General features: G+C 41.2%; 1 protein-coding gene across 1 annotated transcript; it reads right to left on the bottom strand.

Annotated features, from left to right (window-relative positions):
- Positions 1-402: 402 nt before the first annotated feature.
- On the bottom strand, positions 403-13,360 carry CUNH3orf49 (chromosome unknown C3orf49 homolog). Its single transcript, XM_039217090.1, has 5 exons — positions 13,236-13,360; positions 8,408-8,730; positions 4,530-4,654; positions 1,066-1,179; positions 403-612 (listed from the first exon to the last, which is right to left on the bottom strand). The coding sequence occupies exons 1-5, from the start codon at positions 13,358-13,360 to the stop codon at positions 403-405; spliced, it is 897 nt and encodes a 298-aa protein (XP_039073021.1).
- Between the last annotated feature and the right edge of the window lie 1,455 nt (positions 13,361-14,815).

Below are 14,815 nucleotides of genomic sequence, written 5' to 3'. Positions count from 1 at the left end.
GCCTTAAACAATGTTAAATTTTTGTAATCTTCATAAGAATTCTTATCTTTAAATATGAAAGTTTAAAATTAACTCAGTAGTACTCATACTGAAAGTGTCGTAATACCTTTAACTGCTTCCTCTAATTTCATCTGGCAAATCATGGGAGAAATTTCTTTGCGGGCCTCCTGTGTCCTGATAAATATTTCTGTTTTCTGATATTAAGAAGAACTATGAAGCAAAAAGTTGCTTACATTGACTCAGAATTAAAAATCCATTTTTCAAAAAAGGATTTTTTGAAGGACTTTTGGACAGAATATTCTAAGTAATGTCCCTCTCCCCAACTGATTATTCACTAGAGAGATTTATTCAGGATTATGTGCCAAAAAGATAAGAATTCCTATAAAGATCACTTCTGTGCACTCAGGAACAAAAGCCGAGGCAGCAGCGGGTACACGGGAAACACACATTTTTCAGTTTATACTTCCTCATGGTTCTCTTAGATAGCCTCTGGAATTGCTTCGAAGACTGAAGAATTTCATCCCCTAGAAACTCACACTGTTGAAGTTCCGCATATCTCTGGGCCAATAACTTCATGGATTTATCTGTCATTGTTTCTAGGAGGTCATCCACCTGTGACAGATACAAAGACATGCAGCCGTGTGAGGGAAAACCTTGTCAAAACCAAAGGGGTGGTTGTTTTTCCTGAGAGACAAGTTCAGGAATTGGTGGATGGCTTGCAAACCCCAAAGTATCATTCTAATTCAAGTCATAGCAAACAGAGCTTGAAAATATGCATTTACCACCCAGCGGTAAAGACGATCTCATTTCTTCTCAAAAGAAGGCTTTGTACGTGCCTTCATTCTAATTGAATTCACTCAATATTTATTAGGCACACAGCATCATCCGAGGTGCCCTTAGCAATCCTTCAGCCACCCTCAGAACGCCCCCCACTAACATTATTTCTTCATGCTAATCATTAACTCCATCCCACAACCGTGCTGTCTAGCAGGCCTGTGTGTTCAGTTCAGCTGGGCCCTCTGTGCTGCTTCTGAAAAACACAAAGCAAAAGCCTTTGTCCACTACCTGCATTTGAAGCTTTCCCACTGTCAGATCTGATTTTCGGAGCAGGTTTTCCATGCTATGTTTCTTTCTTTTCAGTACTGGAAAGCGGGATCTCTTTTTTGATGAGTACGGAACCTTTCATAAAAATGCGACAAACACTTCAGATTAAGAAGTACTGACGTTATTTCTGTGACAGTGCTTAAATAAGAATTCTCACCCTTGGGACCTTCTCTTATAAACTGGACATTTGCCACATAACAATGTTGGGCTGGAGAACGTATTCATATTATTCTCCATGCCCCATGTATCTCCTTTGTGCCCAGAGCTCTCTTTGAAGAGATCTATAGGGTGCAGAGAAATGAGATTGTCTGGTTCGGAAAGAATATACAGTGTCAGGGGAAAAGCAGGTCACTCGTAAGGGGAAGAGGAAGAAATTGCCTCGGCAGCTGCTGAGCACAGTAAGAGTGGGGAGCTGCTGAGGACCAGTGCCCCAGAAAGCTCATTAGCACTGGATCCAGATGTTAATTTGGTCTCCTTTCTGCAGGTTTCCTTATTTTCATGGCAGACATGTCTCTGAACATAAAAAGAAAGCTCTGGGTTCTTTTCGCCCCGTGCCTGATCGTCCCTGGCTTGCTGGTTATAAGTACCTGCCCTGATAGTGTTGCTATGGGAAATCATTCCTAGGTCACGGCTCCTGGCTAATAGGCCCTTTTTAGTCTTACTGGGTTCACTCTTCCTTGCCCTTGTGCCTAGTAACTAGTATTCGGAATTATTGTGAGACCTACACACAGTGGGAAGAGGGATCACATCTAGGACCCAGCCTGTGTCTGGGTTTGCAGACGAGTCCGCTGACCCACCACTCTGCCCAGCCAGCTTGCCCAGGCTCACATGTCCCTGCAGGATGTCCCCAGGCTCTCTAGATAGTTGGACCCCGCTTTTTTCTCTCCCATAAAACCCAGTACTTTTTCCTACCGAACACTTAACCACACGTGGTAATTACTAAGTTGTATCTGTGCTTATCGAATGCCATGATTCTAATGTCAAATGCCTAGATGGTCCAGAAGGTTGTATAAAACAGGACCAGTCGCAGCTGGTGGTAAGCAGGAGAGAATGCACCTACTGCCAAGGGGCCGGGCTCTGCACATCTCCTGCGGTCATTGTGAGGAATTGTGGGCCTGGTGTTTCCAAATCCTAGGTTTCAAAAGAAGGCTTAAAATCCAGATTTTTCTGGAAATATTCTAATTTTTCAATGTGACCGATTCATTCAGACACATTGTTGAGATCTTTCTGAAACCTAAACAAAACTCTTCACAGCCCGTTGGCAACCTTTGATTTAATGTCTTTCGCTGACCAGCAATTCTTGCTATAACCAAATGTATCCATTTTTTCTTTCACAGTCAGTGATATTTGTGTCCTCAGAAGTCTTTCTGTATACTGAAGTCATTTTTATTGTTCTCCAGAGGTTTTAAGGTTTGACCTTTTCCACACAGATCTAGAACCCAACAGGAATCAATTTTTGTCTATGGTATGAGATAGGGACCAAATTTCATTTTTCCTCTATGAACACCTACTTGTCCTGGTGCCGCTCATTCAAGAAATCATCCTTACCTCCATGTTCTGCATGGTTTAATGTCTATCCCCTCTACTAAACCATAAGGTTCACACAACAGGACTATGGCTTTAAGATCACCTTTATAGTCCCCAAAGCTAGAAATTGCCCTGTACATAATAGGAATACAATGAATGTGAACCTAGCACACAAAAGGCAGAACTCAAAACTAATATTGCTGCATTCTGACAATGATACTCTAGAACAGCACTGTTCAACAGAATTTTCTGCAAAAACGGAAATTTTCTTTAATTTTTTCTTAGTTTTATTTATTATTAGAGAGAGACAGAGACAGAGTTCGAGTGGAGGAGGAACAGAAAGAGAGGGAGACACAGAATCCGAAGCAGTCTCCAGGCTCTTAGCTAGCTGTCAGCACAGAGCCCGACACAGGGCTTGAACCCACGGACTGTGAGATCATGACCTGAGCTGAAGTCGGATGCTTAACTGACTGAACCACCCAGGCACCCCACAAATGGCAATTTTCTTTATATGCTCCCTAATACAGCAGCCATAAACCACATGTCATTATCAATCAACTTGAAATGTAGCTAGTGCAACTGAGGAAGTGAACTTTAATTTTAATTGAACAGTCACATATAACTAACGGCTACCGTTTGGGACAGTACAATTAGTATTCAGCATAGTAATTAAGATTAAGGACTCTAGAGCCAGCCCTTCCTGGGTTTGAAACCTGTCTCTACCACTTATCTAAGCAAAGTATTTAACCTCCCAGTGCCATCCTTAAAATAAGGATAGTATTGCTGCGTATCTTAAAGGACTGCTGTAATTATTATCTGAGTTGATATTTTCAAAGCACTTAAAACCAGAACAAAGTTCACTTTAAGTAAATATTTGTATTTATTTATTAATGTTTATTATTTTTGAGAGAGAGAGACAGAGCATGCACAGAGGAGGGGCAAAGAGAGGGAGACACGGAATCTAAAGCTCCAGGCTCTGAGCTGTCAGCACTGAGCCCGACATAGAGCTGGAACTCGTGAACCACGAGATCATGACCTAAGCTGAAGTCGAATGCTTATCCGACTAAGCCACGCAGACGCCCCAGTATTTGTTCTAATAGAGCACCTGGGTGGCTCCGTCGGTTAAGCATCTGACTCTTGGTTTCATCTCAGGTCATAATCTCACAGTTTGCGAGTTTGAGCCCAACGTTGGGCTCTGTGCTGACAGTGTGGAGCCTGCTTGGGATTCTCTCTCTTTCCCTCTCTTTCTTTCCCTCCCACAGTCTCTCTGTCTCAAAATAAATCAATAAACTTAAAAAAATAATACTTTAGGCGATAAAAAGAAACAGTCTGGGCAATTTAGGTTCAAGTTTATATATGCACAGATAAGAATAGGCTTTGGTTTGGAAACTTGGACTGTCTACTGCCACACTGTCTATACATGTGACTATCTTTTAATTTCAATTACAATGAAATACAATTAAAAATTCAACTTTTTAATTGCCCTGGCTACATTTCAGGCTCAAAAGTCACAAGTGGCCAATGGCTACCATATTGGACAGTGTACACCTCTCTCTTCACACATAGTTCTGTTGGGCAGTGATGGTCTAGTGAATTCCTCTCCACGCAGCATGTGTGATTGACCTGAGGCTAATAATTTACCAACTTGATATTTGAATAGTTGAAAAAATCAGTAGAAAGCCCATAACTCTACTGCTGCCCAGATGATAGTAGAAGCTGAACTATTTGAGTCAGAAGTAGAGGAATCAGACCCGGAAAGCCTGCTTGCTGTGCCTTAAATTCTCAGAGAGGAGGACACAAGCAGCAGACCTAAAGATTTTATAATGAGGACTTTATTAGTATTATGGACACTGACTTCTGTGAAGTCTGTAGAGGGTGAGTGTGCTTTAGCACTGTACCTTCTGCAATCCTGAGGGAAGGGATGTCACAGACAACCGTTTGGTGGTTCTCCTGGCCCGGAGCAGTGTATTTCCTCGGGTTATCTCCTCTGTCTCTGCTTCTACAACATCAAGTTGTATAGTTGCTTAGAAAGAAGGGGAAAAAGAACCTGTAAGGATCACAACGATAAACTTTCTTGTTAGAAATTATTGTGGGGGCACCTGGGAGGTTCCATCAATTAAGCACCGGACTCCTGAGTTTGGCCCAGGTCATGATCTCATGGTTCGTGAGTTCCAGCCCCATGTCGGGCTCTGTGCTAACAGTGCAGAGCCTGCGTGGGATTCTCTCTCTCCCTCTCTCTGCCCCTCCCCCACTCACATTCATGCTTGCTCTCTCTCAAAATAAATAAACTTAAAAAGGAAAGAAAGAAACAATAAAAAAAGAAAAAAGAAAGAAAAAGAACAAAAGGAAGGAAGGAAGGAAGGAAGGAAGGAAGGAAGGAAGGAAGGAAGGAAGGAAGAAATTCTGAAAAGAGAACATTCCACACTGCCTCAGTAGCTTTTTTTTCCTTGGGGTTAAAGACAAAAAATGGGTTTACTTTTTCTTTCTTTTAACTTAAAAAAAATTTTTTTATTCATTTTTGAGAGAGAAAGGGGGAGACAGAGTGTGATCAGAGGAGGGGCAGAGACCGAGGGAGACACAGAATCCAAAGCAGGCTCCAGGTTCTGAGCTATTAGCACAGAGCCCCATGCAGGGCTTGAACCCACAAACCCTGAGATCACAGCCTGAGTGGAAGTTGGACGCTTAACTGACTGAGCCACCCAAGTGCCCCTGGGTTTGCTTTTTCTAATCTTACACTTTCTCCTGTACACATCTACCTTTTCTTGTGGCCATGACCTCAGTGGTCACCAACCCATTCTGACAAAGTGGTTACAATCTCCATGTTTGAGACATCATTTTTGCCCTGAATTACTTTTTCCTTTAATTATTGTGGAATTAGAAAAACTAACCTTCTAATGTATAAGGCCATCCCTTGAGTATTTGTCATTGAATGAAACAATATTTAAAGCTATTCACTCCTCAGCCATGTGGCTCAAGGCTCCGTCATCAAATCCCACATTCATTTTCTAGGAGCATGTGAAACTCAGCCTCCTTCATATTTTTCTTTATATCAATTCAATTCTTAACACAATAAATGTTTTTATAAAGGAAACTAAAACACTAGCATAAATTTTAAAAATGTATCCTAAATAGGCATTAAAATTAATATGGTAAAAGCAAACCATGTTATTGCCTGCAGAAGGCACAAAAGTTAAGATTATTCTCCCTAAAAAAAAAAAAAAAAAAGGCAGGAAATGAGGCTGTTACTTCATGTAGTCAAAGGGATTGACAAGGGCATGGGGGTGAGGGGGAGGTATTTGCAATTCAGTATTTCAGTGCCTTCACCTTGTGCTCATGCCTAATATCTTGCTTAAAAGTCCATTGATAAGGACTTCTGGAGCAGTGGTGGCTCCTAAGTGAATGGGGCTCTTCCCTCTCCCCGCCCTCCACTCTTCAGCTCTTCCCCAAATCTCACAACTTCTACCTGTGACTGCTTCTCCCTTTACCTCCCCATCCCACTGCTGCAACCAACCAAGGTACTATCATTCCTTGCCCTAATGAGTGTGAAGAGCCTTTCTATCCTTCTTCGTGCATCTGTTCTTGCCCTCCTCCCAGCCTGACAGCCTGAGCTGTCTTTAAAAAATGCAAATCAGGGGCACCTGGGTGGCTCAGTCAGTTAAGCATCCAACTTTGGCTCAGGTCATGATCTCGCCAGTTTGTGGGTTCGAGCCGCTCATTGGGTTCTGTGCTGGCAGCTCAGAGCCTGGAGCCTGTTTCAGATGCTGTGTCTCCCTCTCTATCTGCCTCTCCCCCGCTCATGCTCTGTCTCTCTCTGTCTCAAAAATAAACTATAAAAAATTTTTTAATGCAAATCAGATTCTATAAACCCCCAGCTTGAAAGCATTTGATGCTTTTTTATCAAAAAGTTAAAAATTCTTAGGAGAAAGTTAAAAATTGTTAGTGTGGCTTACACCACCCTGACCACCTTATTCACTAGCCCTTCCCTGACTAAATTACTTTCTTTTCTTTGTTATGCTTCAGGCTTTCTTTGTACTGTGACACGAATATGCTCTCCCCTCTTCCTGGAAAACTTGTCCGTCCCGCTCTCCTCATCTGATCTAGTTGTCCTTCAAATCTCAACTGAGCTGTTGCTTCCCCTGGGAGGCCTTCCTGGGGCCCTTCCCCCAAAGTTAGAGCACCCGTGATGTGTTTCTGGAGTGCCCTGTGCTGCTACTTGGCATCAGATGTGATTATCTGCCTCATGCTGGAATGTCCCTCTATGCTATAATTTCATGAGATCAGGGGCCATATATGTTCCACCTGCTACTTACTCTATCCTTAATAGTGTGGTGGACATAAAATAAGTATTTAGCAAATATTTGTTAAAATTGTCATGAAGGTCAACAGGGGAAAGACACTGTCTTGGGCCACAGGTGAGATAGTCTCATAATGTTAGAGCTATGGCCTGAAAGTCATGTTTACTGAAGAAATCTTGGTATAGGTGTTGGTTATTCCAACAAAGACTAAGATAAGCCAATGCAGATGGGAAAGAATTTGATTCTCTGTTTCCTGTTAGACTCTTCAACTTCAGCCCCGTCAGTATAGAAACATGTTCTCTTTGTTATTTTCAATGAAAATAGATAGGTACATACATACCAGGTTATTGCTGGATGCTTGGATGCTAGCATTAGTGACTGCTTTTTCCAGAAGAGAGGGTTTAAAAGGGCAGTCAGTTGAAAGGCATCATCTTTGGGGGTGTTTATCTGTTTGTTTCTTTTCTGAAAAAAGTACTCACCAGGTAAGCAGCCTTAACACTGTGTGAAATGTGGGATTTGTGTGGATTCCCTACGTGTGTTGTAAGGGCTATATTCATTTCCTGATGTTCTGCTATAAAGGACATTAAGAAGCTACACAGGATATTTAGGGCAGCGAAGCTGTACTGTATGGCACTGTAATGGTGGATATATGACATCACATAATGGGGTTGTCATATTAAGGCAAGACGTTAATAATACGGGAAAAGGTGTGAGTGGGGTAAGGAGTGAGTGAGGGTATATGGGAAGTAAATCTCTGTATCTTCCATTCCATTTTTCTAGTAAGCCTAAAACTGCTCTAAAAAATAGTCTATCAACTTAGAAAAGCCACAGAGAAGAATGCGAAGATTAGTGGGATTGTTCGTCATAACTCATAGGACCCCTCGTCCCACCAAAGAGCGTTACTACATTGCATAAAAGACTTGAACTTAACAGTTCAAATGCTGATCCTTCCACAAGGTACACAGGAAGTAGATACAATAAAATAAAATGTTTCTGAGGACTTATCCATCATAAATTATATTCACAGAATTTTCCCATACCCTCCACTGTAGGAAGTAGCTATTTCAAAGGCTGCATTCCTACTTTTTCCAGAAACAAAAGAAAGGAAAAATCCTACTTTGGTTTGATTTTCTAATATATATGTATGTACATGTATAGATGTGTACATGCATATACACACATATATGCCTGTGTGCGCATGTTTCAATGACAAAGTGGCTTTAAAGCCAATACACCACCAGTTGGAATGGGAAGGACCTCAAAGACAATCTAACGCAGCACTTTTCAAAATGTATGCACAAGCACGTCACCCAGGGCTCTACAGAATGCAGATTCTGACTCAGTAGACCCAGGTGGGGCCTGAGATTCTGCATTTCAGACAAGCTCCCAGGAGATGTCACATTTTGGGCAGCAAGCAAAGCCATCCTCATTTCACTATTCCTCTTGGCCTTGACACTTAACCATAAGTTGCCTTTGATTACCATTCTGTGACAGCTTTCTCATTCTTGGTTTCATAAATAACCTGGGGGATGGAAGTTCCTTGACGATTCTAGGAAGAAGGCTCTGCGTGTTCGAAAGGAACGTTTCCTTAAGGTTGGTGGAGGTCCCTCTGCCGCCACTTGCTGACTTGTGTCTACATTTGTAGGACATCATGCTCCCCAAAACAGTCTTCACTTTCTTCATCCAGTTTTTTTTGGTATTTTGTTGGCTCTCGTGAAATTCCATGTAGCTATCCCCAGATGTATCCTCCTTGGGCACCAATACATTTTGTTTTACTAAGTTGGTAGACACAGCCCTATGCCATCTAAACAAAATAAAAAACAAACAAACAGAAAACAAACAAAAAAAATCCCCAATTTGTATTAAGGAAGTTGAAAAGTTAAAAACCAATAATTTAAATAATCAAAATCCAAACTTAAATTGTAAACTAATCACACCATTCCAAAAAATAAAACTGAAGGTCAAGAATCAAATCACAGAAAAGCAAAGCCAAAGCAACTCCTTGGTGTTTTGTTACCCAGCTGTAGTCTAGTACTTTCTGGTCACTCTCTCAATTTTATCATCTTAGCTCCCTAAGAGATAGGTCATGTTGTTATCTGTTTCACTAATAAGTAGACTGAAACAAAGAGAGGTTAAATTTATTGGCCAAGCATAAAAAGCAGATTTTAATCCAGGTCTGTGACTATTAGAACAGATATTGGCTGGGGCACCTGGGTGGCTTAGTTGGTTAAGTGTCCATCTTTAGCTCGGGTCCTGATCTCATGATTCAGGAGTTCGAGCCCCGTGTCGGGCTCTGTGCTAACAGCTTGGAGACTGGAGCCTGCTTTGGATTCTGTGTCTCCCTCTCTCTCTACCCTCCCACACTTCTGCTCTGTCTCTTTCTTTCTCTCTCTCTCTCTCTCAAAAATAAACATTAAAAAAAAAAGAACATATTGGCAAATTGGCAACCTTGTCTCAATGATGGATGGAGGTAGCTTTTGCTGGATTTGGTGGGTCCCAGTCTACAGTGATGAGAGGGGAGTTGGCTGGGGTAGTCAGTAAAGGATGCCGTGTCCAAGGCCCCATAAATGCTGCATGTACATAGAGCACTCATTTGGATAAAATAACTCTAAACACTCATTTCTAAAGCTCCAAATAGTCATATGCCATCTTCATCATTTTGGCATATTTTAGTAATGCAAATAAGTAATGTTTCTTAGCTTTCTATGCACTAAACTCTCTTCAAAGTTCTTCCCTGTGTTTTACCTAATTTACTCTTCCTACTGTCATCTCCATTTTACAAATGGCAGATAAAGCTTCAAAAGGTTAAATAACTTTACCCAGAATCTGATCCCAATGTGTGCGTTTACTCACTACTCTAGAGTAAACATCATCTATATCATGATAAACATTCTTTAGCTAATATTCTTCCTCAAGTACCTGTTGTCTTTAGTGTCATCCAAAACAATATCCATAAAATCCCAGGGATTTAAAAAAATTAAACTTTGGGCACCTGGATGGCTCGTTAGTTAAAAAAAATTAAACTTTTAATGTTCAGACAATTGTAGTTTTCACAAGCAGTCATAAGAAGTAATACAGGGAGATTTGCCCAGTTTCCTCCAATGGTAACCTCTTATAAAAGTATAACTATCACAACATTGATAGTGTCAAGATATAGAACATTTCCATCACCGCCAGGATCCTTCATGTGTTATGGCCACACCTAGTGCTCACTCACCTCCACCATCTCCTTTTATTTTCCTTTGTTTTTCAAAAAAATTTTTATGTCTTTATTATATTTTGAGACAGAGAAAGACAGAGAGCGAGCAGGGGAGGGGCAGAGAGAGAGCGAGACACAGAATCTGAAGCAGACTCCAGGCTCTGAGCTGTCAGCACAGAGCCGGACGGGACTCACAAACTGTGAGATCATGACCTGAGCTGAAGTCGGACACTTAACCAAATTAGCCACCCAGGCACCTCCCTCCCCCGTCTCCTTAAGCTGTCCTCCATTTGTATAATTTTGTCCTTTCAAAAATGTTGTATAAATGGAATCATACAGTGTATTATCTTTTGGGATTTACTTTTTTCCACTCAGCATAAATCTCCTGGAAATTCATCCAGATTGTTGAATGTATCAATTGTTTGTTCCTTTTTGTTGCCAAGTAATATTCCACCATCTGTATGACCACACTGTCTAATCATTCACTCACTGAAAGACATCTGGATTGTTTCCAGTCTGAGGCTAATATGAATACACACATAAACATTTGTATGAATATAAATCTTCATTCTTCTGGATAAAATCCCAGGTTTTATATTATGTCATGTTTTATTATGTTTGCAATATATGTGACATATTTCTAGTATAGATTAAAATAAGTTCATAACTATTAGAAGATGTTCTTCAGGGCTCCTGGGTGGCTCAGTCGGTTAAGCATCCGACTTCAGCTCAGGTCATGATCTCACAGTTCGTGGGTTTGAGCCCTGTGTCAGGCTCTGTGCTGACAGCTAGCTTAGATCCTGGAGGCTGTTTCAAATTCTGTATCTCCCTATTTCTCTGACCCTCCCCTGTTCACGTTGTCTCTCTCTCTCTCTCAGAAATAAATAAATAAAACATTTAAAAAAAAGATGTTCTCCATATTCCTACCTAAAATATCTCAAGTACCACCAGTAGGGCATACAGCATCCTCCAAAAAAATACTGCTCTAAACTAGACCTAAGTCACTCAGCTTCTCGGTCATTCTGCATGGGATGTCATTCAGAAGAGTCCAGGCACCAGAGTTCAATGGTCTTGTCCAACCCTACACCACACTCTAGTTGAGTGATCTTGGGCACATCATCTAACCTCTAAGCTTAGGTGTTCTCATTTGAAAATGGGTATACTGTTTTCAGAAATGTGAGAGTACAAAAAAAAAAAAAAAAATCATGTACTTGGCACCTAATAAACAATAGCTTTTACTAATATGGGATTCTGATGAGTGAGGAAAAAATGTGAAAGGCAAGGAGGGAGCTCAAGCTTCAGGTAAAAAGAAGGGAGACCTTGCGGGCTAGCCAGCCTTGCTTTGGGGCCTGGAACAGTTCTTCCAGTTACACATGCACACAAACGCTAGGGGGTGCTATTCACATTTAGTCATTGTAGTGTATAGTTACTGTAACTCTCTAGCAAGTGGCAGTAGTCTTGAGGCTAGAGTGCCATTTTCTAATTTGTCCAAAGTCTATTTATGCGCTAGGATTAATCTTCCATAGAGCCCTGTGAGAATCATTTAATAAAGCCATCAATTACTATTACCATAAATATACATACACACATACACACTCCAAAAAAATGGAAATACAATTTCAGGAGGCTCAAGAACCCCAAAGGCCTTCCATGTAATCTCTCAGATTAAAAGCCCAGCTCTAAGCAGTCTGAATCTCTAGAATGCATCTCCCACACCATGCCCTTTACCCTCATTCCCTATTTGTTTATTTTAAAGTTTATTTATTTGAGAAAGACAGAGTGTGAGCAGAGGAGAGGCAGAGAAAGAGGGACACAAAGAATTCCAAGCAGGCTCCATGCTGTCAACACTGAGTCCAAGGCAGGGTTCGAACTCACAAACCATGAAATCATGACCTGAGCCAAAATTGAGAGTCTGATACTTACCTAACTGAGCCACACAGGTGCCCCATTCTATTTATAACATAATTAACAAAGGTGACTTTGTTCCAGGCCTTGGAATAGAACTGTTGGAATTTTTGTTTTGAAAAGACAGAAATTTTAAATTTCTTTGTCTAAAAGACAGAAATCTTAAATTTTCAAATATCTTGGATGGTAATGAATTTATTTTGTTGTATTGCTTCCCCTTTTAACCTCTTTTTTTTATTAAAAGTGGAAATCTCTGCAATTTTCATTTTGTCCAAGGAAGTTCAGTAGGTTGGTGTTTGAGGATTCAGGCCTCATAAAAACACCTCATTTCTACATGTCTGATCTATTGCTCATGAACCTGGTAAGAAAGAAACCAGAAGAAATTGGAAAATAAATCATCTCATTGATTTTCCAAATTAAAATGTATTATGTTTGGGGTATTTGCTGCCTGTCTCTATGGCTTTTCCACTGGCAGGAAATATCAGGTGTAAGGCAGTTATAATGTGACATTAAAGAACATTCACAGGGGCTCCTGGGTGGCTCAGTCGGTTAAGCTTCCGACTTAGGCTCAGGTCATAATCTCGCAGCTTGTGAGTTTGAGCCCTGCGTCAGGCTCCATGCTGGAGCCTGCTTCGGATTCTGTGTCTCTGCCTCTCTCTGCCTCTCCCCAGCTCATACTCTGTCTCTCGCTGTCTCTCAATAATAAATATATGTCAAAATTGAAAAAAAAAGAACATGTACAGCGTGAAATACAATTAATACATATTTCAGGACATATTACTGGGCGAGGGAACAGAAAGCTTGATCATGGACTCTTCTCAAAGAATGTACTACTGAGTTTTCAAAATCATAGCATTTACACAGGACGTGGGAGGTCTAAAACTTTGAAACTGAAGTAACAACTCAATGCTCATTTTAGTGTCCTCTGCTGCATTAAAACCCAAATTAAGGTGGAAAGGAAAGGTTTTCCTCATCACGATTACACTTTCCTTTTCACTAATTGAGACTTGCACTCTGGCACTAGGCTTTCTGACCAATGTATTATGCAACACCTCCCCCCGCCCTCAATCCATTCAGAGACTTCATTTCTAAAGGCAATGCTGAAAAAGAGAAGCCACCTTTTCTAATCATCACAATGAATATCATTTAATTCCAAATCCAAACATCTCCCTCAACAGAAAAGAAAATGAATCCCATTTACCTACCTTTCCATCCCCTTTCTTTTAAAGGGGCCGTTTTTCTTTCTGGGATGCTGGAGTCTCTGGTACTGGCCGACTCTTCCACAGGTGCCCTTAAAAGACACTGGAAGATATGACGGAGGGGGGTCCATTGCTGTCAAATCCACCTGCTGTAGCACTTTTCGATTCCTTCAGCTCTTGAGCTCACCACCGCCAAACAAGATTATCCTGTGCACTTTTAACCGCTGGGCTGTTTGGGGGACAAGTATGTAGGAAAGTTTTGGAATCTTGTTCTTATTCCCTTCTAGGTGTGAGAGACATCATTGGTGGGACTGGCCGTGTTTACCACCTCTCAGAGGCTGGGAATGATGCACTTGACAGAGCTGTGGGAAATTCCGGTCGGCCGAGGCAAATGCAGAAAAGGTGGCCTGATTGCCTAACCACTGCCATTTGGGGTGGTAATAAAATAATCACACACCAATTGATGATCGCGTACAGATGTGCATGTCTGAGTTCCAAAAAGAAAAGACCCTGTAGGAATATCGCTGACCCCGGCTTTTGTCAGATTTCTCCACGAGAGCTGATGAATACTCGCTCAGCCCTAGGACAGGCACAGGTTAAAAAGGCCAGTTGTTATCTGGCCATCTCATAGTCCACCTAAACGTTATTTTATTATATCATGGAATTTTGTAGCTGTCTCTCAAAGCACATGGCTGAAAAAGTTGAGGGCCTGGTCCATCCTTCCCTTCTAATATTTCCCCGTTTATTTCCTGAGGAAGAGCAAACTCTGCCTGCAAATTCTTGTCACCACAAGGTGGCAGCAGACACTAGGATTTAGTCCCATCACACGCCATAGCATTTTGAGTTTTTTAGTAGGAAATAACTGTATGCTAAGAAAGAAAATTCTAGAAAACTATGAGAGCAAGAGATACAAAGATTGCCCTGCTTTTTGCATTTGTACTTATCAGTAATCTGAAGCATACTTTCGAACTTGCAGCGCACATGAGTTACCTGGGGATTTTTAAAATGCAGATTTTATCCAGGAGGTCTGGGTGGAATCCAAAAATTTGCATTTCAAATAAACTCCCAGGTGATATTGATGCTGCTGGTCCATAGACCACACCTGGAGTCGTGAGCGTCTTGTATGTTCGAGTGCTGTGAGAAAGAGCTTAAAAATGGCCGAGCATGAGGTGTATTACATGGAGAGAGCAAGAGGCTTCTTGGTCCAGGGCCAGAGTCAATTCCCTTACCCTATCTGCTTGTTTTCTCATCTGTAAACTAAGGCTACAAATAGCAGCCAAGCCCTTGGAGAGTGGGTGCAGGTGGTCCTTTGAGAAACAATGAAATACACCACACCTGATGGGCTTTAGCCAAAGGGTTTGTGGTTCTCCCTGGTCTGTTTTTCCTCCGCTGTTGGAATTCCCAGAGCACAATAAATGACGGGTGCTTGAATGAATGAATAAATGAATGAGCATTTTCTTTTACCATGAGCCAATCATTTCCAACCCATCACTGGAATAGTTGTCTTAATTCTGTTGTGTTTTGTCACATATCTGGATGAACGAGATTAACTCTACATTAGGAAAAGGAGGCTGGTTTTTATTTGT

Source organism: Hyaena hyaena, unplaced genomic scaffold, assembly GCF_003009895.1.
Source record: "Hyaena hyaena isolate Hyena2069 unplaced genomic scaffold, ASM300989v1 scaffold_665, whole genome shotgun sequence".
Taxonomy (NCBI): Eukaryota; Metazoa; Chordata; class Mammalia; order Carnivora; family Hyaenidae; genus Hyaena; species Hyaena hyaena.
The sequence above is the reverse complement of the archived record's forward strand: the minus strand, read 5'-3'. Positions and strand labels throughout refer to the sequence as shown.

Coding starts and splice junctions, on each gene's coding strand:
- CUNH3orf49 (XM_039217090.1), bottom strand. CDS start 13,360: ATGGACCCCCCTCCGTCATATCTTCCAGTGTCTTTTAAGGGCACCTGT. Junction 4,655..8,407: donor GAGAAAGCTGTCACAGAATG/GTAATCAAAGGC, acceptor CTTCTTTCTAAG/CAACTATACAACTTGATGTT. Junction 1,180..4,529: donor TTCCCTCAGGATTGCAGAAG/GTACAGTGCTAA, acceptor TTTTTATGAAAG/GTTCCGTACTCATCAAAAAA.